At 42.9% G+C, this 25,393-nt stretch overlaps 1 protein-coding gene across 6 annotated transcripts in view; it reads left to right on the top strand.

Moving 5' to 3' along the window:
- The window catches only part of ralgps1 (Ral GEF with PH domain and SH3 binding motif 1), a 762,687-nt gene that overhangs the window by 704,925 nt on the left and 32,369 nt on the right, over positions 1–25,393 (top strand). For 5 of the 6 annotated variants that reach the window (XM_087998399.1, XM_087998397.1, XM_043720239.2 and 2 more), the window contains 3 exons: positions 3,211–3,359; positions 16,296–16,347; positions 17,460–17,540. In XM_087998399.1, coding sequence (XP_087854525.1) covers positions 3,211–3,359; positions 16,296–16,347; positions 17,460–17,540 — 282 coding nt within the window. The remainder of the gene's footprint in view (positions 1–3,210; positions 3,360–16,295; positions 16,348–17,459; positions 17,541–25,393) is intronic. The other variant, XM_043720241.2, reaches the window with a different exon arrangement.

The raw sequence follows: 25,393 nt of genomic DNA, 5'->3' as shown, positions 1-25,393 counted from the left end.
GAAATGGAGGGCAGAACTGGCAATATAGCTTAGCACTGCCTCAGCGGGTCATCGCCCCAAAATGGAAATCCCGACTTGGTGATGAATTTGTCCATCTGGGGCTGTGGCCACGTGGAGATGCTTCCAGCAACTATGTCACTCAAATGAGCGCAAAGAATCACAGAAACTTGAGTCAGTGGCGAATGGAATTTTCTGTTATTGTTTGCGCTTGTTGCCACTATCTCAAGTGGGTTGTGCAGCAAAACCCAGCGCAATTGAGTGGAGCTTCCAAATTGCAATGCTTAAGATGGAACTGAATGGTAGGAGAAGGTCACTGTTCAATGTTTCTCAGTCCCTCTGTGTGTGCAGAGGCATTCCTCTCATTTGTGATGCATTATAATTTAATAATGTTGCCGAGTGAACCTCCAGGAGGCCAGGCAGTAATTCCAATTACATCAGTTTCCGAGCAAATGCAGACTATAAAATCCACATGTCCATATGATTGATCAACCCCACGTTCAGACTATTAATATGGCTTGATGAAATCTACATCAGGTTATGGCTGCATCTTTTTTGCCCCAAGCACGTTATTAAATTGTGATGCAAGACAGTTGTACAGCAGAGGTGCAAATGTTGTTTTGTGGGCAAGGCAAATTCCTAGTGTGTTCGAGAAGCCAAGTCTGATGGCAAACACTGTGTGCTGCTGCAAGAAGAAGGCTTGGAGATACTTGGGCTTCAGCTGTTTAATGGCATCTAATGCAAACCATCTTCTGAACAGTGAGAAAACAAAATCTCAGGCGTTCTGCCAACAAACCCTTGGAGATCATTAAAAATGTAACTACCGTCCTGAGCAAAGATTAACAAGCTCCACTTTACCTGCGAGCAGAGATGGGAGAATGACTCAGCTGGACCCAGTAGGTAGTGTCCTCCGAATGGTGCCTGCATTGTGAAAGGCCAGAGACCAAGATAAGGCAAGATAAAAGTTGCATCCTGTTGGTTTCACGAGCTTCTCGATAATGGATGACAATTTTTAAATAAAGCTTATAACCCACACTGATTTCCCCTACAAATGTGTATGTTAAACCCACAGTGGTCCTGTTCTGTTCAGTTGCCAGGTCGCAGTCAGAACCATTCATGTTTCCATCCAAAGAAGTTGTAAAAGAACACAGGTTGAATGAAAACTTTCAGATGTTTAATTTTCTTTCTTAACCATTAACATCTGCTTCTGTTTTACATCACGACTCTCTCAGGGAGGAAGCAGTGGTGTCGAGACACATAGGGGAAAGATAGCAGTGAACTGATGTCTGAAGATGTGTCTCTGAGGAAATACGGAAATCAAGTGTTTTAAAAAATATTTCATTTTTTGGGTGTCCATTCCCTGTTGTCCATCAGTCTGTTGGTTTGCTCTTCTTTGAACAATACTGTCCTGAAGGTATCCAACACCTTCCCTGGAGCTAATCCATTGCCAACAACGGGATTGCCATCCCACCACACTTACTGATGTAAAAATCACCCTGAGGTCATTTCCAAATTAGTAAAAGATGAATAAAGGCACCACGCTGTTATGTTGTCTCCTGGTCTGTACGTGAGTGTTCCTTTTAAGAGACATGCTCATATCATTCCATATCTTATGTCATGTGAAGGTAGGAAGGTCTCAGACACCATCTCTATTGGGATCACTTCAAGAGTGACACACTAATAGAGCATGCTCTTCTAATAACCTCATACCATCCTAGATGTCAGGGTCTGTCAGTGTAATCATTGTATTTAATAGCCAACTGCAATAACCAACTGTTGTATCCACATTATCGATACTTGGTTCCTCCATTCTGTTATGTGGGATAAGACAAATCTTATTGCATCAAGTAAGAATAACTCACTGTGATAATGAAGGGTTGTCATTGCATATGGTAACATTTTAAGCCCTGTGACTGAAACTGGAACCGAGTTTACCTCAGGCTGGAGCAGCAGATACAGCGAGGGGTATGGTGGAGCTATGAGGATTGAAAATTCAACACGTTGGAGGACACGTAGGGTAGGGAGGGGTGATGAAAACAAAGAATAGAGTCAGTAGAAAGAGAGATGTGTATACGGTGATGGACAAAATGGATGGGTCCGGCATATTACCATCCTACGCTACCAATGACTTATTATTCATGTGTCAAAATGTGTATCTATTGGAAGAATTACAGCAGAATTCCAATTGTGTCTCCATCCAGCACTTAGACACAAACACCTTCCCTAGAGATCAATGGATAATGATCCTGTACAGGACCTTTAGCAGACAAGCGACTCCAAGGTACATTCTAGTGCCATAGCTGATCTTGACTAACAGCACAAAATGAAGATTAAAACTAACCTTCCTAATTAGAATTGTTGATGAACTCACTTAGTCATTGGAGTATTGCTGGTGTTCCATAGAATATTCAAGTGTTGCATGTTATTAACCACTAGAGTGTTCATACTGAAACAGGATCAGTTGCGCCATGTCTGATGAAGATGCTAAAATTCTTCTCTGTCTTTGACTTGACTATTCCAACACAGTCCTGGCTGCCCTCCTTAAGAACTCGACATTATCTAAAACCCTGCTGCCTGTATTCTCCCTCACACCATATCTGATTTACCTATTATCCATGTTGCTCGTTGAATTCCATTGGATCCTGATCGACCAACACTCGTGGATAAAACATCTTTGTTTTCAAGTCTAACATGGCCTCGGGCTTCTTTCTGGCTGTAATTTCTCCCAGCCCTGCAAAACCTCCGGGATATTGAAGCTCCTTTGCATCCGACCCCTTGCACATGCCTGATTTTAATTGGTCCAAGATTGGTGGCCTTGAGATGCCAGAGGGAAAAGAATTTTCTTTCAGTTTGACTCGTCAGACTGAATTGCACCTTTTCCTGTTTTGCCCCAAGCCCTGTTTGTGTCTCACCCACAACCGTTGGTGTCTGTGCCTCTGGCTGGAGGCCTGAAAGCTCAGGAAATCCCTCCTTAAACCTCTCTGCTTCCTGACCTCTCTTTCTACCATTAAGGTGCTCCCTAAAATGTTTGACTCAGCTTTTAGTCATCTGTTCCAATGTCTTCTTTTTCTAACAGAGCACCTTAGGCTGTGTTATTCCCCTAAAGTTGCTATATAAGTAGGTACAAGTTGATGTTGATACACAGGAGTAATAAAGCACACTGTTAATAAAAGCATGTCTTTTGGTTAAACCAAACCTTTTTCTATTTTCCAGTGTGATGTGCCAGTTTAGCGTCGTTGAAAGTAAAAGTGCAACATTCCCAACAGAGCGACCACGACACTTGCTGGACGACAGTGTTCTGGAAAGTCACAGTCCTGCCAAGAATCAGGAAAGTTCCATCTTTTCCAACGGAGTTTCAATTGGTAAGAGTGCTAGCCTTCCGTATTGTAATTCGCTGCTGAAATAGATGTCACCTATAGAAAATGGAAGTGCTCATAAAACATCTCCTGACTGTTAGCTCTGATCACTGTTGTTACAATCACTTAAGTTACAGGCAGCAACTTGATGAAATCTCCCATCATTAAAATCATCCAGTTGGGAGTTGGATGCAAGCACATTAATCATATCAGAGAGTACCAGTTGGAAAATGCCCCGTCATATCCATTTCTTACCATCCTCTTAGCCTCACGATATTCACAGCACAGAGTGATCATTCCAGCCATTGCGTCTGTTGGTTAGCCCACTTTGAGAATAGCCTGCGTACAATTCTAATCGCCCTGCTCTAAGAAAGTTGTTGTTAAACTTGAAAAGGTTCAGAAAAGATCTACAAGGATGTTGCCAGGGTTGGAGGGTTTGAGCTACAGGGAGAGGCTGAATAGGCTGGGGCTGTTTTCCCTGGAGCGTCGGAGGCTGAGGGGTGACCTAATAGAGGTTTATACAACTGTGAGGGACATGGATAGGGTAAATAGACGAGGTCTTTTTCCAAGGATAGGTGAGTCCAAAACTAGAGGGAATAGGTTTAAGGTGGGAGGGGAGAGATTTAAAAGGGACCTGAGGGACAACCTTTTCACGCAGAGGGTAGTGTGTGTATGGAATGAACTGTCAGAGGAAGTGGTGGAGGCTGGTACAATTACCATATTTAAGAGGCATCTGGATGGGTATATGAATAGAAAGGGGTTAGAGGGATATGGGCCAAATGGGACTAGATTAGATTTGGATATCTGGTTGGCATGGATGAGTTGGACCAAACGGGCAGTTTTTGTGCTGTACAACTCTATGACTCAGTCAATTTCTTTCCATCATTTTAGCCTTATGGACATTCACTGAGGGAGGCCATTCCACCTATTGTGTCCGTGCTGACCAACAAAGATTTGATTCCATGATCCCCATTTTCTAGTTCACAAGTTCACAGCCCATAGCCCTGGAGACCATGGTAACATAAATAAAGATCCAGATACTGCCTTAATGTTACAAGAATTTCTGACTCAGCCACCCTTTTTCAGGTAGTCAGTTCCCTCTAGGTGAAAGACATTTTTATTAACTCTCTTAGTCTTCTGCCCCTTACCTTACATCTATGCTTCCTGGTTCTTGACCCCTCTGCTAATAGAAAAAAGTGCCTCCCCACCCACCCTACTTATGCCTGTTATTATGTTAAATCCCTCAATCAGGCACCTTGTCAATATTCGCTACTCCAAGGAAAACAGCCCCAGCCTCTTCAACCTTGCCCCATCTCAGACCATGGTAAATTACCTTTGCACGCTTTCTAGTGTAATTTCACCCTTCCTATAATGTGCTGATCAGGTCTGCAGTACTCCAGTTGTGCCCTGAACAGTCGTCTATATAATTCCAGCAGAACTTCCATGCCCTTGTATTCTTTCCCTCAGTTAAAAAAAGGCAAATCGCCCATCTGCCTTCCTGAGCACCATGTCCACCTGTCCTGAGAGATCTATGGATATGCACACCAATGTCCCTAATGGGCTTCATTTTTGAAGAACGTTCATTTTTTCGAAGTTTATTTCATTTCTCCTTCTTGCTCCCCCCTAGCAACCATTCGCAAACTGATGAGAATAGTCAATAGTGCTGCTTCAGGAGCTCTGTTGACCTGACTGTAGATCTTTGTACCCACATGACTAACGTGTCTTGAAGGAGGTGGGGGCAGGTTTCTGCTTGGCACTCCCACCGGCAGCTCAGCTCTGTTTGGGAGTTCTTCTCATGAGGAATTGTGAGTGAGCTCGCACCCTGTGTCAGACATTGCTTTGTAGTGCTAACGTTACCTGTCTTGATGATTCCAGCCACAGCATTTATAATTAGGATTCAGTCTATAGTGCTAGCCATGCAAAACTGAGAGCCTAAGTTATTGGCAGCTTCAGGTTATGATGAATCTAAGGCTCACTTGTTCTGGCTCTGTACCTCCAACAACAACTTTCGTCGATGCGCAATATAAACGGAAAATGTTTGAGGGACTCAGCGGGTTTGGCAACATCGATACTGAGAGAAACCAAGTTAACATTTTTGGTCCAGGATGGCTCTTCAGAACTTGGGAGTTGAAAGATGTGCAGGTTAGATGAATAGGCCATACTAAGTTGCCCATAGTGTTCAGGGATGTGTAGGTTAGCTGCATTAGTCAGGGGAAATGTGGAGTGATAGGGTAGGGGAATGGGTCTGGGTGGGATACTCTTCAGAGCGTCGGTGTGGACCTGTTGGACCTAATGGCCTGTTTCCACACTGTAGGGATTCTATGTATGAAATTCCGAAAATGGGTCATATCAGACTCAAAGCGCTGACTCTGTTTCTTTCTCCGTTGCCAAAGCTCCTGAGTTCCTCTGCCATTCCATTTTCATTTCAGATTTCCAGCAGCGGCAGTATGAGGGGTGGCACGGTGGCTCAGTGGTTAACACTGCTGCCTCACAGTGCTAGGGATCCAGGTTCGATTCTAGCCTCAGTCAGCATGGATGGGATGTATTTTTGGACGGTCAGTGTAGACTCAATGGACTGAATGGTCTGCTTCCACACTGTAGGAATTCTAGTAGGTTACTTTTTTTTTCATGTACTGGACATTGTTAACATAGGTGCTAGTTACAAATCTCAGGTCAATATTTGAAGCTGTTAATGCATTGTAGCTTTTTTTTTATTGAGCTGTGGTCAACTTGCCTTCTTTTCAAAATTGCTTTGTCTGCCTGTGAGTATGGCAGGTAGTGTATGTCTCTGTTCTGTGTTTATAAACTGTCAGCAGTGAGGGGAGAACCACAGCTGGAATTAAGTCTGTTCTATTGCTGCAATGTCAAAACACATTGTGGCTTGATTCACTTTCAGTTAGGGAAAACGGAACCTGAGATGGTGTAAATTTGCTGTTGAAGTCCTCAACCATACCTTCGTCCCCGTACGCACGACTATTCCAATCTTCTCCTGTTCTCCATGTTCCATAAACATCGGTTCATCCAAATCTCTAGTGCCCCCATCCACCTTGCATTCACTTATCAATCTAATCCTCACCGACTCTGGTCCTTCGGGATATATCCTCCTATTGGAAGTGCTATTGTAACTACAAGTTGTAATGAGGTTGAATCCCCTGATGATAGAAATGTAAATACCTAATCAAGTGAGCAGTCACAGGCAATTTGAACTCTTAAGTAATTTGTATCATGGCAATTGCTCTTATAGCTGATTGTGTTCTCATTCAAAACCAAAATGGTTCCTCAACAGCAACTACTACTGTAATTAGATTACTTACAGTGTGAAAACAGGCCCTTCAGCCCAACAAGTCCACTCCGACCCACCGAAACGCAACCCACCCAGACCCATTCACCTACATTTACCCCTGCCCCTAACACTACGGGCATGGCCAATTCACCTAACTTGCACATTTTTGGACTGTGGGAGGAAACCGGAGCACCCGGAGGAAACCCACGCAGACACGGGGAGAATGTGCAAACTCCACACAGTCAGTCGCCTGAGGCGGGAATTGAACCCAGGTCTCCGGCGCTGTGAGGTAGCAGTGCTAACCACTGTGCCGCCTACTGGATTAAATCAGTAGCCTAGCTCCAATGACCCAAGCTACAGAATTTAAAGTCAGATACAAGGATGTTACCGAGACTGGAGGATTTGAGTTATAAGGAGAGGCTAAATACGCTGGGACTTTTTTCCCTGGAGCATAGGCTGAGGGTGACCTTATAGAGGTTTGTGAAATCACGAGGGGCGTCAATAAAGTGAATAACCAAGGTCTTTTCCCCAGGATGGTGAAGTCCAAAACTGGAGGGAATAGATTTAAGGTGAGAAGGGAAACATTTAAAAGGGACTATGGGGTAACTTTCTTACACAGAGGATGGTGCATATATGGAATGAACTGCCAGAGGTAGTGGGAGAGGCTGGTACAATTACACCATTTAAAACAAAATTGGACAGGTACATGGACAGGAAAGGTTTAGAGTGATAGGGACCAAATGCAGGCAAATGGGACTAGTTCAGTTTAAGAAACCTGGTCGGCATGGACAAGTTGGGCCGAAGAGTCTGTTTTCATGCTGTATGTCTCTATGTTTTGACCTCAATGACACCCCAGGAGGCTGCAGGAGCCCTTTATGTAACAATGGGTCCATTACTTGACCCTCAATCTGCAGAAGTCAATGTACTCCAACAGAAAGTTTCTTTTGAGGTCAGCATGTGTCAAAGGAAAATGGCTCAAATAGCAACTTTCCCATCCACCTGACATTTCAAAGTACTTTACAGACAATGCAATATTTCTGTTTTGTAGTCACTTGGGAATGTAGGTAGCACAGCAGCTGGCTAAGTTACACACAGCAAGTTCCAATAACAGAATTCTGAAATGACCAGATCAGTTTTTTTTTCAGGGGTGGGTGATGAGTCATGACCAGGGCTATAGGGATAACCCTCTGCTCTTCCTCAAAGCAATGCTTCAAAATTTTCTCCTACATTCACGTGAGAGGGCAGTCGGAGACTCACTTAACATCTTGCCTCAAAGGCAGTAACTCTAATAACACATTGCTCCCTCAGCACTACTCTGTAGCATCAGCCTCAACCTCTGTGGCCAAGCCCTGGTGCAGGACTTGAGCTCAGCACCTTGTGACCCAGGGCCAAGTGTGCTATCAACCAGCCCTTGGCTGTTCTTATCAGAAAAATATTGCACGGAACCAGTGTTAAACGTTTTGGATCTTGCAGTAGAATGCTTCAGATTAGAGTTGGTCAGCTTCCACCTTTTTGGTTGCTGAAGCTGTTTGCCTGTGAGCAATCCAGCAATTACTATCTTTGAAATATGCTTCACCTTGGCCCTGATTTCCTTTTCTTGATTGGGATTTTAAGTCAGACCAGGTGAACAATGTGTTGTTCTAACTTGTATCTGGGTCAACTCTAAGGAATTTTGTCCATGATTCCAACAATGTAATAAAGCCTGTGGAAGAAGGTGAGCGGATTTTGTATTTGTTGCATTCAGTTTGGTGTCATTAACGATAAGTTGTTTTATTAATGATAAACTCTCTCCCATTAAACAGTACGGACAGTATGCTACTCCTACAGCTTATTGTTTCACTGGAGACAAAGGCCTGGATTTTCAAGACCCGAGGCCTTTAAAACAGCAGAGGGGAACCAAACCAGAAAGTTAACCCCATTTTGTCACAGTTTAATGTTGTCAGGCAGAAAGGAGTGGAATTTAATTTTCTCAGGCAAGAAACTCCATTTCAGCAGGGCCATTTGAAATTAGTGCTGAGCTCAACTCAATATTGTGTTGATGCACCAGGGCCCTTAATGAATTGAACGCATTTGTGGTGATAAATACTCTTGAAGAGTGGGTAAGATTCGTTTAATTGTCGTAATATCATGTTTATTAAAATCCCCAGCCTTTAAACCAGAGAACAAACAGGCTGAAACTATCCGTAAAAGTTAAGAAACACACTCCACTGACAGGTTGCTATTTGTAAGTTGGAAACTTAAGTGTCCTGATACTTCAATAGAATTCTTTGTTGATGTTTCTCAGTGGCTGTTAAAACAGCTGAGGTCGTTGTGAATGGTTGTAAGAATGTCAGTAAACTACAAACGTGTTCAGGGAGCTGACCCTAAATTTGGTTTAAAGAAGCTATTAAAGGATTAGAAGTTTTTGAAGGAGAAATTGAATACGAACTCATTATCATAACGGATTAAATACTTGGGGTTGCGGGACCTATAAAAGTTGGATAAATAGAACTTATTTTCAGTGTCAGGTATGCATGTGTGAGATCTATATTCGGTTATCAGACATTATTTTCTCCATCGCCACGTGATGTATGCCCATAGAGGAAACTGAATGACTAATAAAATATTATTGGGATATATGGTGGCAAGGAGGTGTCATAGAGATATGCAATAGCATGAGAGGTGGTGGGGGACATGAGCTGGTATGAAAGGGCCATTTGGAGAACATGGTGGTTGGTGGGGCAGCGTGGTGAGGAGTGTGCAAGGTGAAGGCTAACGGGCATAACAGCTTCTAAAGCTAATAGAATGAAATCACAGAGAATCATCGTGTGTCTTATAACTAGCCGACCTCAGTACTTGCCCGGCCCTGAAGCCATGTACAATTTGCTACTGGAGTCAGTTGGCCTGGCTGTGTCTGAACCCTGTTTCAACTGAGCTAAAATTTGGTGTAACAGGGGCCTTGAAGCAAGCTGAGATTGGGTGGTTTCACAACTTGAGGCGCCCAACCTGGTAGTGGAAATTCAACTCCTAAGTTGGCTCTGACTAGGTCACAGATTTTAGCCTCTTCTGTGGAGGTAAGTACCTTGAGGGTGCAAATGGCCATATTTTAGTTGCACTTCTCTTCTTGAGATTTGATGTCAACTCATGAGTTAAAAGTTGAGTTTAAACAGTGTGAAAACACCATAATTATTGTTATCCTGTGACAAGGCTGAAGTGACTGGAGGATGTATAGGACCTCCAATCTACCTTTAATATAATCCACTTTCCTTCATTTTTCTTATTTGTTCATGGGAAATGGGCATCACTGGCTGGCCACCATTTATTGCCCGTCCCTAATTGCCCTTCTTGAATGTGGTGGTGAGCTGCCTTCTTGAACCGCTGCAATAATGGGTTGACCCACAATGTCATTAGCGGGTGAGTTGCAGGATTTTGACCTTCTTGCTCCACTTTCAAACCTGTCACATCCAAACAGTCTGTTGGGCGGCACGGTAGCTCAGGAGTTAGCACTGCCGCCTCACACCGCCAGGGACCTGGGTTCGATTGTCTGTGTGGAGTTTGCACATTCTCACCATGTCTGCATGGGTTTCCTCCGGGGTGTTCCGGTTTCCTCCCACAATCATGCTAAATTGCCCATTGTGTTAGGTGCATTAGACAGGGGTATATGTAGGGGAATGGGTCTGGGTGGGTTACTCTTCAGAGGGTTGGTGTGGACTTATTGGGCTGAAGGGCCTGTTTCCACACTGTAGGGAATCTAATCTAATCTAATCTAATCTAAAATCTTTGTAGCTGGATCATGGAATTGTATTTGGTTATGAGATGAAAAAACTGGAAATATTGATGAAGGAATTTCCAGGGAGAGCTGAGGCAATGACCCCTAACTATTAATAATTACCTCGAATGTTCTGCAGTTAGCTCCTGTACAATTATTCTCAATTTTTGAAACAAAAGCTAGTGTTATTGAGGCATTTAATGTGAAGATATTTCAAGTGCATCACAGTAGATGTGAAAATTAAAAAATAAAGGTATAATTTCTCAATATGGTGATTTTAACATACAGAACAAATCAGCAGCTTGGTCAGGTAAAACTTTCAAAAATAAATTGATTCAATGCCTTACTCACCCAGAAACAATCAGAAACTGGGTTAAATTTTAATTTTTAAATTAATTTTAATATTCTCATTGAAATGTTGCCAAGAAGAGGGTCAGTGTGGACTTGTTGGGCCGAAGGGCCTGTTTCCACACTGTAGGGAATCTATTCTTAAAAACAAACCTGAGGTGATGATTGAAGTAATTATTCAAACCTTTGATTTTATAAATTTTAACCCTAAATGTGTGCAATTTAAGAAACCTACTAGACGTAAGTCACTGGAATAGTATGAGTGTAGGTGGCCTATGGGTCATGCGTAAGCTTTTAGGAGTAGCTTATGGCTTTAGCCCTTGTTTAATGGACCATCCATTTAACTGTCTGCCCAGTCAGTTATGTCCTCACCATCTGATCAGTTGGGGAAGTGGAACGTAAACTGTGGATCCGGCTGAGAAGTTAAATAATTTAGGTAAAAGGGAATTGTTAAAATCAATAACTGCCCCTGGGGCAGCACGGTGGCTCAATGGTTAGCACTGCTGCCTCACAGCGCCAGGGTCCTAGGTTCGATTCTAATGTTGGGCGACTGTCTGTGTGGAGTTTGTACATTCTCCCTGTGTCTGTGTGGGTTTCCTCCTGGTACTCTGGTTTCCTCCCAGTCTAAAGATGTGCAGGTCAGATGAATTGACTGCGTTAAATTGCCCATAGTGTTAAGTACATTAGTCAGAGGGAAATGGGTCTGGGTTACTCTTCGGAGGGTCAGTGTGGACTTGTTGGGCCGAAGGACCTGTTTCCACACTGTAGGGAATCTAATCTAATCTAATCATGACTTCATGCCTTTCCCATTGAGAGTGAGAAACATTAGCAATATGTCAGCTCGAGCTCCTGGTGATATCCTGAATTTGGTTGCATGAGTGCACAGAGAAACTGGAATTAGCTGACGGTGTCAGAATGGTGAAGGAGTTTGAAAAGTGGGGAATAATATCTCAGGGGAATTGCTAGGATCGTTTACTAATAAATGATAATGGCACCCTGCCTTACAGTGTCTATGTGTACAAAAAACTGAGCAGGTAACTGTGGAGGAAGCTTTAGTCGAAAGTGCCCAGAGAGAGGGGGAAATGAGAAGGACAGTGGATAAAACTGCAGGTGGGTTTCTAGTCCCAGAGCACGACGGTTGGAGAAAGAGCGCCTCATCTTCCGCCTAGGAACCCTCCAACCACAAGGGATGAACTCGGATTTCACCAGTTTCCTCATTTCCCATCCCCCCACCTTGTCTCAGTCAAATCCATCGAACTCAGCACCGCCTTCCTAACCTGCAATCTTCTTCCTGACCTCACCGCACCCCCCGTCTGACCTATCACCCTCACCTTGACCTCTTTCCACCTAGCGCATTTCCGATGCCCCTCCCCCAAGTCCCTCCTCCCTACCTTTTATCTTAGCCTGCTGGACACACTTTCTTCATTCCTGAAGAAGGGCTTGTGCCCGAAACGTCGATTCTCCTGTTCCCTGGATGCTGCCTAACCTGCTGCACTTTTCCAGCAACACATTTTCAGCTCTGATCTCCAACATCTGCAGACCTCACTTTCCACTCTGTGATAGTTGTTTGAGTCCAATCTGAGACTATTCACCTTAGGTCTGACATTGAGCTGCTGCTGTCCTAGGTTCAGGGAGCATTGGTATTTGCAAATTCAAGAAATCCCAAAAACAGAAGAAGCCTTTTAGTTGAAATTACAGGTAAATTTGGTCTTCCCTTCTTTTTAGCCTGATGCAAGTCGAAGATTACCAGTTGGTAGCAGGAACTACCCAGTAACGTTGGAGATGTTTTACATCTTGTGGAATAGTGGAAATTCACTGAAATGCCGTCTGAAGCTGGAACAGTGAGTCAGAGAGAAATGAATGGTTAAGTGCAAGGAATTCACATCTTCCTCTGGCAACAGTTTTCTTTTAAGTTGTTTTGATTTACCATTCAATCCCACCGTGAGAAGTCTCTTTACAATGCTCAGAACATTGATAGAACTGCTGGCTGATTTGTAAATGCTTTCCTTTCAAATAATATAAAGATAGCGTCACAAATTAGGAGAGACAGTTCCACTTTAGTTTATAATGTTGGCTGCCAATGTGGGCTGCTTCAAGAGGATATTGTTTCTGAAAATGTCAAATAAGAAATAAATGATTTCATGATGATCCCATTCCCAGAGCCAAGTTGCCTCTTAATATTGCCATGATAGGGTTGATTTTATTTAGTTTAAATGTGAAACACTAAATGATCAGTCTGTTTAGTGAGAGGAGTGAGATAAACATGGAAGGCATGTTTCACTTGGTTTTCTCTAATACTTGGTGTTTTTGACGTGGAATGATTCATTTCTCCTGCCTTTCAATATAACCATTGTATTGTCAGTCTAACCTGTCACATTTTCCTGCTTCTGGAGATGACTAAAAAGAATTTAAAAAGAACTGAAAATTTCACAGTTAGATTAGATTAGATTAGATTCCCTACAGTATGGAAACAGGCCCTTCAGCCCAACAGCCAATGGGCTGAGAAGTGGCAGATGGAGTTTAATTCAGATAAATGCGAGGTGCTGCATTTTGGCAAAGGAAATCTTAGCAGGACTTATACACTTAGTGGTAAGGTCCTAGGGAGTGTTCCTGAACAAAGAGACCTTGGAGTGCAGGTTCATAGCTCCTTGAAAGTGGAGTCACAGGTAGATAGGATAGTGAAGAAGGCGTTTGGTATGCTTTCCTTTATTGGTCAGATTATTGAGTATAGGAGTTGGGAGGTCATGTTGCGGCTGTTCAGGACATTGGTTAGGCCACTTTTGGAACATTGCGTACAATTCTGGTCTCCTTCCTATCAGAAAGATGTTGTGAAACTTAAAAGGGTTCAGAAAAGATTTACAAGGATGTTGCCAGGATTGGAGGATCTGAGCAACAGGGAGAGGCTGAACAGGCTGGGGCTGTTTTCCCTGGAGCATCGGAGGCTGAGGGTGACCTTATAGAGGTTTACAAAATTATGAGGGGCATGGACAGGATAAATAGACAAAGTCTTTTCCCTGGGGTCGGGGAGTCCAGAACTAGAAGGCACAGGTTTAGGGTGAGAGGGTAAAGATATAAAAGAGACCTAAGGGGCAACTTTTTCACACAGAGGGTGGTACGTTTATGGAATGAGCTACCAGAGGAAGTGGTGGAGGCTGGTACAATTGCAACATTTAAGAGGCATTTGGATGGGTGTATGAATAGGAAGGGTTTGGATGGATATGGGCCGGGCGCTGGCAGGTGGGACTAGATTGGGTTGAGATATCTGGTCGGCATGGACGGGTTGGACCGAAGGGTCTGTTTCCATGCTGTACATCTCTAAGATTCTAAGTCCATACTGACCCTCCGAAGAGTAACCCACCCACACTCTGTATTTACCCCTGACTAATTCACCTAACACTATGGGCAATTTAACATGGCCAATTCACCTGCCTGCTCAAGACACGGGGAGAATGTGCAAACTCCACACAGACAGTCACCCGAGGCGGGAATCGAACTCGGGTCCCTGGTGCTGTGAGGCAGCAGTGCTAACCACTGAGCCACCGTGCCCCTTCACTCTCCTTCATTATGCTGATAGAGACTGGTGGTAGCAAGCAGGCTGGTTAAAGGGGAAGCAGTGGATGTAATATGTTTGGATTTTTCAGAAGGCATTTATAAGTTCCCACAGACTAGGCTGCTGAATAAGGTAAGAGTCCACAGTGTGGGAGGGAGTGGGTGAGCATGGCTGGATGAATGGCCAACTTATGGAAGACTGAGTTGTGATGAGTGGGTGCTGGCAACCTTCAGACTATAGAAAGCTACAGAACAGAGGGCTCAGGAGTCCTTGTTCATACATCACAAACACACTAGCATCCGAGTTCAGCAGGGAATAGGACGACAAATGGAATGTCAACCTACATTTCAAAGGGAATGGAATATAAAAGCTGGGAGGTTTTGCTAAAACTGTACAAGGCACAATTTTGGACCACAGCTGGAGTACTATGAGCAGTTTTGAGCTCCTTTTTCTAAGATAAAAAACATACTGATCTTGGAGGTATTTCATAGAAGGTTAAGAGGTAATCTCGTTGAAATGTATAGGATTTTTAAGGGCCTTGACGGATAAACACTGAGAGGATATTTTTCCCTCATGGAAGAATCTTGGACCAGAGGGCATAATCTCAGAATAAAGGGCGATGATGTAAGACTGAGATGAGGAGGAATTTCTTTTCTTACAGAGGTGAGAGTCTTTGGAACTCGTTGCCACAGAGAGCCTTGGGGGACAGAGTTCTTGTGTATGTTTAAGACTGAGAAAGATAGATTCTTGGTCAATAGAAAAATCAAGGGTTACAGGGAAAATACAGGCAAGTGGATGAGGGATGTTGGATCAGCCATGATCTTACAGACTGGTGGAGCAAGTTCAAGGGGCTGAACAGCCTGCTGCTGTTCCTATTTCTTATTGTCTTATGGTCACCAGGTATGGATGGACTGTTTTATGAGGAGAGGCTGGATAACTGATCTGCATTGGAATATAGAAGAATGAGAAGCAATTTGACTGAACCATCCAAGATTCTTAAGGAACTTGACAGAGTAAATGTGGAAATATTGTTTCCCTTGTGGGAGAGTCTGGAGCCAGAGGGCATATTCCGATAATACGGGTCACATATTTAAGACAGTCACATATTTAAGAAGGGGAATTTCTTCTCTCAGAGAGTGGTGCATCTACAGAGTTCTTTACCACAGGAGATTGTTGAGGCTAATTTATTAAGAACAGTCAAGGCTGAAATAGGCAGATTTGTGATCATTAAGGGAATCAGGGGTTACAGGGAAAAGGCAAGAAAGTAGAGTTAAGGATTAGCAGACACCGATGAGAATGTGTGAACTCCACACAATCAGTCACCCGAGAATAGAATCAAAGTTGGTCCCTGGCACTATGAGGCAACAGTGCTAACCATTGAGCCACCGTGCTGCACAAGGCTATAAGCAAGGATTTGTTGTTTTCGTTGCCACATAAGGTAGGAACGGACAGCAACATGAATATATGTTGACAGTGCCTCTGAGGTCAACACAATACAATACAGGTCCCAGAAAAATGGCTGAAAAGGTGAAGACACCCTTCTGCTGTGCTGTAGTGACCAATCGTTCACATTCACCTGGAAACTCAGTAACCAGTGAGCTGCCTGAATATTGACTTTTCATCATTTATTTTGTGAGAGGATATCGAGAGATTTTGAGCTGAGTACACAGCTAACATGAACCTCCTCTCAGCTGCCTGGGTGAGCTGTTAAACTTTCTTCCCAATCCCAAAGATTATTTTCAGATTAAAGATTCAGTAAACTTTTTTTACTGAAGGCTTTACAACCTTGGTTAATAGGAATGAGAGGACTTTGCTGTGACTGTGACAACTCACTGAAAAGCTGAAAGTGAATTGCTGCCTTTCATGCTGATCGGAAATTCTTAATTCTTCAAAATGGTGTTTGAAGTGACATTGCTTTATAACTACATCATTCCAGAATGCTGCTGTAATATTTAGTCGCCTTCTGCCATTAATCAATTCAACACGTCTCTCCGTGTATTTATTTTTTCACAGGAAGCAGCGAGAGCTCTGAGTTCAGTGAGGAATTGTCCTCGGGGTTGGAGAGGTGAGTGGTGTCTAAGCAAACATTTCTCGTTGCATTTTTTTCACTTCCCCTCACCTTTTTTACATTTCCTCAGCGTTCAGTCGTTTCAAAAAGTGAGTGACATATTGATGGCATTTCCTGGGGAATTGTTTTTAATTTCCAAATTCAACATACTTAGAAGTGAAACACCTAATCCATTTACAGTTTGGCAATGCTTATGAATTGAGCTGAAAATGTGTTGCTGGAAAAGCGCAGCAGGTCAGGCAGCATCCAAGGAACAGGAGAATCGACGTTTCGGGCATAAGCCCTTCTTCAGGAAAGGCTCATTCCTGAAGAAGGGCTTATGCCCGAAACGTCGATTCTCCTGTTCCTTGGATGCTGCCTGACCGGCTGCGCTTTTCCAGCAACACATTTTCAGCTCTGATCTCCAGCATCTGCAGTCCTCACTTTCTGCTAGAATACTTATGAATGATCAATTCATAGTGGAGGCTAATAGAGTAAAATCACTCAGTGCACAGACTGACTGAGAAGTAGTCAAATAAGTTTGTAAAACCAGTTCCACTAGTACAAAATGAGAGTGGAAATAAAGACACTACAGTAGTAACTGAGTTATTTGTGGGAAGTTCATATCCCTTCTGTTTAAATTAAGATACAACTAACTTATTTAAAATATGTAGGACGACTTCCTTCAAAAAACATCAATTATTAATCTATCTCAGGATGATTTTGCCCATTAAATGCCTGAATGTGAAGTATCTGTTTGTCACAATACTTTATAATAGTGATTTGCTAAAGTCAGTTTCCCACAGCCACCATCTAGTGTGCCAGTGCAACAAATGTGAGTTGTATGACACTCCAAGGCTGATGTGCCATTCAGAAACCTGCACTGGCCAGTATGGGCACATTGAGGGCAGAAGCACTGTTCTTACACCCTGCCTGACCAAGCAGAGTGGAGATCAATTGCAATGCCTCGCCAATTGTAATACACAGATGCACACACAGACACACACGCACCTGTAGCGGGCTGTTTGCCGAGAGTAATGCATGTGGCCTATTCTTTATGCTTGTATGAGCATGTGTATATTATATGGGGTTGTGCGCTCTTCAGAACTCATGTTTAAATTTGCAAACAGGAATCGGTTGTATGCAACACTAGGTCCCAACTGGCGGGTTTCAGTAAAGAATTCTCCAAGGAGCCGATGCAGTATTAACAGGTACAGTAAGGTGGGGAGAGGGTCCGTCATAAGGTGGAAGGTCAGAGATCGTGGGCTAATCTTGTGGGTCTGCATGCCTCCATCCTGAATCAAGTTTGTCATCTTCCACACTTACATATTGAGTGCTATCTCTTTTGTGGGAAACCTTTGTGTTCCATATCCAGGCAGACCCACCTGATTCCTGGTTTCCTTGGCCACCAGCCATTTCAGGGTATCAAGTGACAAGTCACTCAATGGCAGCATCACCACACAGCGAGAGCATTACATTTCTTTGTGGAAACCGCATTTTGTCTCTTCATTGGACTGGAACAACGCAATATCCCCAAGCACAAATATGACATCATGGGCTGAAAAGGTGAAGACACCCTTCTGCTGTGCTGCAGTGACCAATCATTCACATTTACCTGGAAACTCAGTAACCAGTGGGCTGCCCGAATATTAACTTTCCATCATTTATTTTGTGAAAGGATATAGAGATATTTTGAGCTGAGCACACAACTAGCATGAACCTCCTCTCAGCTGCCTGGTTTAGCTGTTATACTTTCTTCCCAATCCCAAAGATTATTTTCAAATCATAAAAGAAGTGGTATAACTCTGGAGTTTGACAGATTTTGGCTAATTTTCGAATTATTCCCTTCGTCAAACCCAATATAGATTGAGTGTAGGTTTGTTGCTACTGATCCTGAATGCTGGGCTCAAAGTATGGACAATATGCTTGATAATGGACATGTGAGGCTGATCCCAAGGCAATAATCTACAGGAGTTATATGATGTTAGAAGGTATAAGAGCAAATCATGTAGTTCATAAAGGTCAGCCTTGAGGTCAGCCACTCATGATGGTTATAGTTTATAGTATATACTGTTGGAACTTAATTGAGGGTTTGTAATGTTACATTGGTGAGTTTTTGCACCAAAATCTGCTCCAGAGCAGACATTGCATTGTAAATCTGTGATACATGATCGCTGGGGTGACTTTAATGGAATTGTTAGAGGGAAAACGCTGCAGCTGGCCACCTACAAACTCCAGATACAGTATATATTATTTGACACAAACACTTGAGCTTCTGTCTCACTGATAACTCATTGTGTGTTGTCTCATGGTGTGAACTTCATTCCTGTATGCCTGACACTCTGCCTAATGAAGATAATTGCAATAATGAACACGGCTTTGTGCTAAAAGCCCAGACATCTCTTGTATCATTCCATTTCTAAGCTGTATGTGAAGAACTCTGCTCTTTTTATGGCATTCATTATTGCTGTTATATAACACTCTTCCTGGGATAGAATATTTCCTTAAAAGGTCCATCTCCAAAAACAAACCCAAGTACTTTGACAAAACAATAAAAAATCTTTGAAATTCGGTGGGCTTTCTGGGCATAGTGTTATATAATAATTAACCCACTGATGTTTACTGGGAAGCAAGAAGAAGGAAAGTGAATAATTTTGACTGTAGTGTATCTAATAGACTAAAATACAATGGCTTGGGAGGCAGCATTTGAGCCCTAAATAACTCTTAATTCCTAATTGCCTCCAAGGTGCGCAATACAAACTCAATATAGCCGCACAAAATAGGTGCAAAAGTTTCTATTTTTATTGAGGCAACTAACTTAGCAAGCAATGACTGCAATAAGGGCGTTGGGAGCAGAGGGCTTATCGAACCATTACAGAGCTGCCCATGAGAACACAATAGTGCCCAAGCTGATTTCTGTCTGGTACCTCACCCTGCCTGAACTCATGAAGCAATTGTCAACTGGTTATTGATAGGAAACATGATAGTCCTGCTTGATCAAGTTTCCACCTCAGGCCTGCAGACAGGGCTGATTGGATAGGGAGCAGAACCTTGGCTGTGTTTGAAAAGCCCTATTCCAGTGTTAAGGACTTTCCCAGCATCCTTGGTGTGTGGCCTAGCAGCAAATAGCCACTCGGTTGAGAGCCAACCTGACAGAGCTGTTCCTCACTCTCAAAAAGAGCAGTGCTTGGAAAATTATGGTGTGGAGCATACTCCATTTTGAACTAAACAGACGATCTGGATTGGTACGTTTCATTTACACGTTTCTCTGGTTTCTCTTTCTGGGTTGCTCTATGCGACAACCTGCTTCCATTCCTTAAATGAAGCATCTGCCTCTCTCGCCCTGTGTTGTAGTCAGTGTTTGCATTATATGCACAGATTATATCCTAGATTCTTTTCATTTCTTTGCATAAGGCTGTGATACAGACTCAGTGCCAGCAAAAACAAATTGAATTACAACCTTTTAATTCACTGCTTGCAAAGGATTGCTATTGAAAGAGTTTCCCACCAGTATCCAGTGTATGTGGGCTTGTTGTATGAATTAAAATACTTGTTAGCTGAAGAAATACAGCTTGAACACATGAAAAAACCACCTTCAATAGTAAATGCTTAGATGTACAAGGGGATTTTTCATACAAGACGGGGATGGGCTCAAACTCAGACTTCAGAGCCTCACCTACTGATGAGGACTGCATTATTCTCAGCAGTTATTCACAAATACCATAGAATACTCACAACAAGGAGGCCGTTGGACCCATCTTGTCTGTTTCAGTTTTTTGCAAGTGCAGCTCAGTTAGTCACGCTCCTTATCATTATCCTGCAGCACCTCTTGTGCTCCCTTTAGAGCTGTATCCTTTCTTTTATATTTCTTCTCCTTGTTCTTCCTAGCAAAATGTATAACTTAACACATATCTGCAATATAATTCACCAGTCACACATTCAACCTTTCCTCCAGCTGCTCTAAGTTTAATTGATCACTATCTTCCTCATGGTTCACAATACTTCCAAGTTTAATGTGTTATCTGCATATTTTGGAATTAGACCTTGTATTCCTGAGTACAGATCATCAACATAAATCAAGAAAAGCAGTGGACCTAATACTAACAGAGGAAACTGAAACATCTACATTCCCATAGTCCAAAAATTAACTGTTTGTTTCCTGTCGCTCAGCCATCTCTATCTCTATGTTGCCATTGTCCCTTTTGTTCCATGGGCTTTAACTCTGCTGACAAGACTATTATATGAACTAATCATCAAGTGTCAAAGTGCACAGAATGAGTCTGAGTTAGGACACCAGCAACAGGTTCTGAAGGATGCTCAGTGACGCTTGGCAGGAAAAGCATTGGGACAGCTCAGCCTAAACATAGCAGAGCATGGGAGCGATGGTGAACATTAAATCTCATAGTGTCACATGACACCTCAACACCCTAAAGTACATCAGATAACCTGACTGCAGCTGTAGCTTGAGATTAAGTTAAAATCACACAACACCAGGTTACAGTCCAACAGGTTTATTTGGAAGCACTAGCTTTTGGAGCGCTGCTTCTTCATCAAGTGATTGTCTACTTGATGAAAGAGCAGCGCTGCAAAAGCTAGTGCTTCCAAATAAACCTGTTGGACAATTAACCTAATGTTGTGAGAGTTTTAACTTTGTCCGCCCCAGTTCAACACTGGCTCCACCACATCATAGCTTGAGATTAGCTAGGGGTCACTTGGCAGTGTGACACTGATAACACAACTGGAATGGATCTACAATTAGTTGTGAACTCTGGATGCCAGGCTAATATTTGCTGCTGTAGCATTGAGAGTCATTAATCATTGTGCCTGCACACTAAACAGAGTTGCTATTTGCATTAATATGCCTCTGCCAACATTGTAAGCATATCCTCCAGCAAATGGTGCGTAGGAGACTGCTTTTGTATATTGCGCCTGACCTGAAATGATAATCCCCGACATAAATGACCTTAAACCAGTCGATTAACGTAACCAAAGTTTATTTATGCTAGCAATGGGAACAATTATACAGCAAATGTATTCAAGATGTAGCCTAATGTTATGTTGAATGACTGAATAATTGTACTGTTAACGACAGCTAGTAAGAAACCCTTCTGTGAGACTGTGTCAACTGCACGTGTGCCTCTAACTGTTAGTTTGTGGGATATGGAAAATATTCCATATGTATCATTTGGGAATACAACTTCAACTACTTTCCTTTCCATCATTTGGAAGCTATTCCCCAAAGGAATTATTTTTGCTGCTCTCCCTCGGATGGGATATGAAAGCCAGGTCCCATTTACTCTCTGAAAGATCCCATGGCACTATTTTGAAGACAAGATAACCTGCCCAATATTTTGTCCCCTCAACCAACCTCGCTCAAAACCAAATAATGTGCCCCTTATTGTGTTGCTGTTTGTGGGGGGCTCTTACTGTATTCAAGTCTGTTGCCATTTTTCCAACATTGCAACACTTAAATAATTGTAAATCACACTGGACGCTCCTGAGAATGTGAAAGGCATTATTACAATGCAGTTTTTGTTTCTTACAGTAAGGAGTTGTCATGCTGGTAAATGCAGTGTTTCTGCGTGAAGCACAGTGTGTTAACATTGACCACACCTAGTCATTTAGGACATAGCTGGGTTGGTTAAACTGACCCAGAACAGTGCCCCGACCTCACCGTGCAACTACCTCTTTATTCCCCTTCACTTGTCATCCTGCAGTGCATCAGTGAGATTCTCAATTCAACCCTGAATTCAGGGACATCGCTCGGGAGTCGGGATCAGACTGATTTATCAACTCCAGGTTGATACCAGCAGCAAAACCTGCCAGCTTTGCCCTCCCCAGCTTGTGTCTGAGTGCTGTCTGAGCTGAACGTTGCCAGTCCCTCAGGGGGTGTTAGCATTCAACAAGCAGGGGAACTGACGAACAAAAAAGTGCATGCTACACCGTCAATTGACAAACTTCTGCCTGAAATGTCGATTTCCCTACTCCTTGGATGCTGCCTGACCTGTTGTGCTTTTCTAGCAACATTCTAATCTTGACAAACATCCTTGTTGTCACAGTGGTAACCAGAGCAATGCATCCTGTTTCATTGACTGATTCAAAATCCACGATTGTTTATGTGAAATTGTTAGGCAAACACTGAAGTAGGAGTTTGTGAAAAAGTTTGTGTGAACAAAATGATGACCATTCCTTCCTAAAATGTCCTTCATTTGCAGGTTAAATGTTTGGCTTGAATATCCTCAGCCTCGTCCCATGAACCTTAGTGCGCAATGGATTGGTTGCCTCGCGACCATGGGCCTGATGCTAGAGGACATTCTGGGGAAGAGGAGGAGATTTTCTTGCTAATGTGGAACCAATGGCTGCCCACTCTCCAGGTGTCATTTGGGATAGATAAACTTCAGTTCCAAACAGACCTTGACATGAAATCACAGCCTAGACCACACATGGCCATGTTACCAGAGAAAAACTGGTAGCTAAGCTCCATCAGATATTCAAGATCTCTGTATTGAATAATTTCCAATACAACACCTTCATCACTTCAGTGCATCTGCATCCACTTACTTTGGATGTTTTGACCCTATATTTGCTCTGTATCAGGGGGACTCCAATCATATGCACTCCAGGCAGAGCTAATTGAATAAACACTGCATTGTTTCAGTCGTAAACCAGGTCGGCCTTTGTTCACCATCTGAGAGCTGCAGAACAGATGTGGAATCAACAAACAACAGCATTTGTGTAACCCCTTTAATGTAGTAAAATGCATTCTTGGATCCAATTTGTCACTGAGCCAAAGGAAGAGAAATTAGGCTAAAGGTTTGGCCAAAGAGGTCTGTTTTTGGATTGCCTGAAGGGACAGCACTCCTGAGTTTAAAGCCTGGGCAGCAGCAGAGCCAAGTGCCAGTGGTGGGCTCCAGGGAGTGGGAATGGTGTGTGAGGCCAGACTTAGAGGAATGTAAATTTCTTAGTGTTCTTCTTAAATTATATTTTTATTAAAAAATAGATTTTTTGATATTACAACAAATAGAAAACAATACAAAGAAAGAACACCAAAAAAATGTAAAAGACCCAAACTGTCCTCATGTACAAATGCTTAAATATGCGTAGAAAATAGTATATATATACACTCCAACTAACAACTTAACTAAAAAAATAACCAACAACAAACTAATAAATAATAATAACTCAGCTCAGCCAAATCAAACACTAACTTTCAAATAATGAGAACATTTTCAGTTCCCCTTCTCTGGATATTGGATTCATAAAGCACAATCGTTACAGTTACATAAAAGCCCTGATTAGTGTGGCAGACAAATCTGTGTCCAGGTAGTCCAAAAAGGGCTGCCATGTCTTTTAGAAATTCTCAGTTTTGTGGTGCACCGTACTTGTGAGAAAAGTCAAGGGGATACGCTCCATAACAACCTTCTGCCAACCCGACAGGCCCGGGGGATTTTCAGATAGCCAACCTAGCAAGATATTCTTTCTTACACAGAAAGTGAGGATGTTGAAAGGTTTTTTCTTATGCGCATCTACAGGGAATACACTGGGCGGGCCAATAAGAGGAGAGATCGGGTCCTTCTCCACCCTTACTCCCAAAATCCCCTCCACTGCACCCACCACAGTGCTCCACTCTGTTTGAAGCCTACCACAGGACCAGAGAGAATGGGTAAGAGTGTCCGTACCAGCCTTGCACTAGGAACATGTTGAAGATACCCCTGGTTTAAATTTTGACAACAATCCGGAGCCAAGTGGACCTTGTGGAGAATCTTCAACTGTAAAGCATGTGTCCTACTGCAAATTGATATCTTTCATGGGTTTTCCCAAATATCTTCCCATGCTTCCAAGGAGACCTTAGCTCTCTCTCCCACGCCCTGCAAAGCCAATCAAACTCATCTGAGGGGGCACACCCCCCCCCAAACCTGATGATATAAAGTGCTGACAGAACGTGTACTCTTCGCACTGAGCACCCTCTTTCCCATGTCTGATTTGTAGGGATCAGTTAAAAGTGTAGTTTTTTTTTGAATAAAATCCATAACTTGGAAGAAAAGAAAGAAGTCCTGTTAGACAACTCTTATTTCTGTGCTAACTGATCAAAAGACATAATTGTGTCTCCTTCAAATAAATCGCCCATGCAAGACACACCCTTAGCTGCCCAATGTTTGAATCCTGAATCTATCATCCCCGATCGAAAATGCAGCCGACCCACTATGGTGTAAGAGGAGAGGTTTTGCCAATAGTGTCTTCCCTCTGTCGAATTGCCCTCCATGCTTTAACAGTATTGACAACTATTGGATTATGGCAATATTCCCTGACTGTCATCATTTTGTCCGGAAACAGCAAGCTAATAAGGGGGGGGGGCACCCTACCTGAGAGGTTTCGATATCTAACCATATTGAAAGAGGGTCCCCACATGCCCAGTCACTCACGTAAGATAAAAGTGAGTTTAGTTGGTAGTTTTATTGTCCGAGAGATCCACTCCCTCCCTCCTTACCCACATTCCCAGGAGAGGCAGTTGCAGTTTAGCTCATTTAGTAAGGGGCCACTTACCATGCCAAATAAAAGAGCTGAACCAGCCATTTAGTCTCCTTAATGTTTGCTTATCGAAAATCAGGGAGAGCATCTGTATAGGGTACAACAAATGGGGGAGAATATTCATCTTAATAAGCGCTATGTGACCTAACCATGACACTGGAAGCACCTCCCATCTTTTAAGGTCTTGTTTGATTTTGTCAAATAATTGTACAAAATTAGCTTTGAACAACCGATCCAGAACTGGAGTGATGAACATGCCCAAATACACAAAACCATTCCCCCCCCCCCCCCGGTGACCACTTAAATGGGAATTGATATTCACCCTCAAGACCTTTAGCCTCTGACTTTACAAAATTAATCTTGTACCCTGAAAAGACGCCAAACGTGCTGGTGCATTGTATCAGACGAGGCACTGAAACTGCTGGATTTGACAAAAAACATTAGGACATCGTCTGCATGCAACGAGATCTTATGTAATTTTGACCCCACTTCTGGAGCTGATATATTGGGATCCCCACGAATGGCCTCTGCCAAC

Source organism: Chiloscyllium plagiosum, unplaced genomic scaffold, assembly GCF_037043375.1.
Source record: "Chiloscyllium plagiosum isolate Xiang-an unplaced genomic scaffold, Cpla_swu_hap1 HiC_scaffold_21, whole genome shotgun sequence".
Taxonomy (NCBI): Eukaryota; Metazoa; Chordata; class Chondrichthyes; order Orectolobiformes; family Hemiscylliidae; genus Chiloscyllium; species Chiloscyllium plagiosum.
The sequence above is the reverse complement of the archived record's forward strand: the minus strand, read 5'-3'. Positions and strand labels throughout refer to the sequence as shown.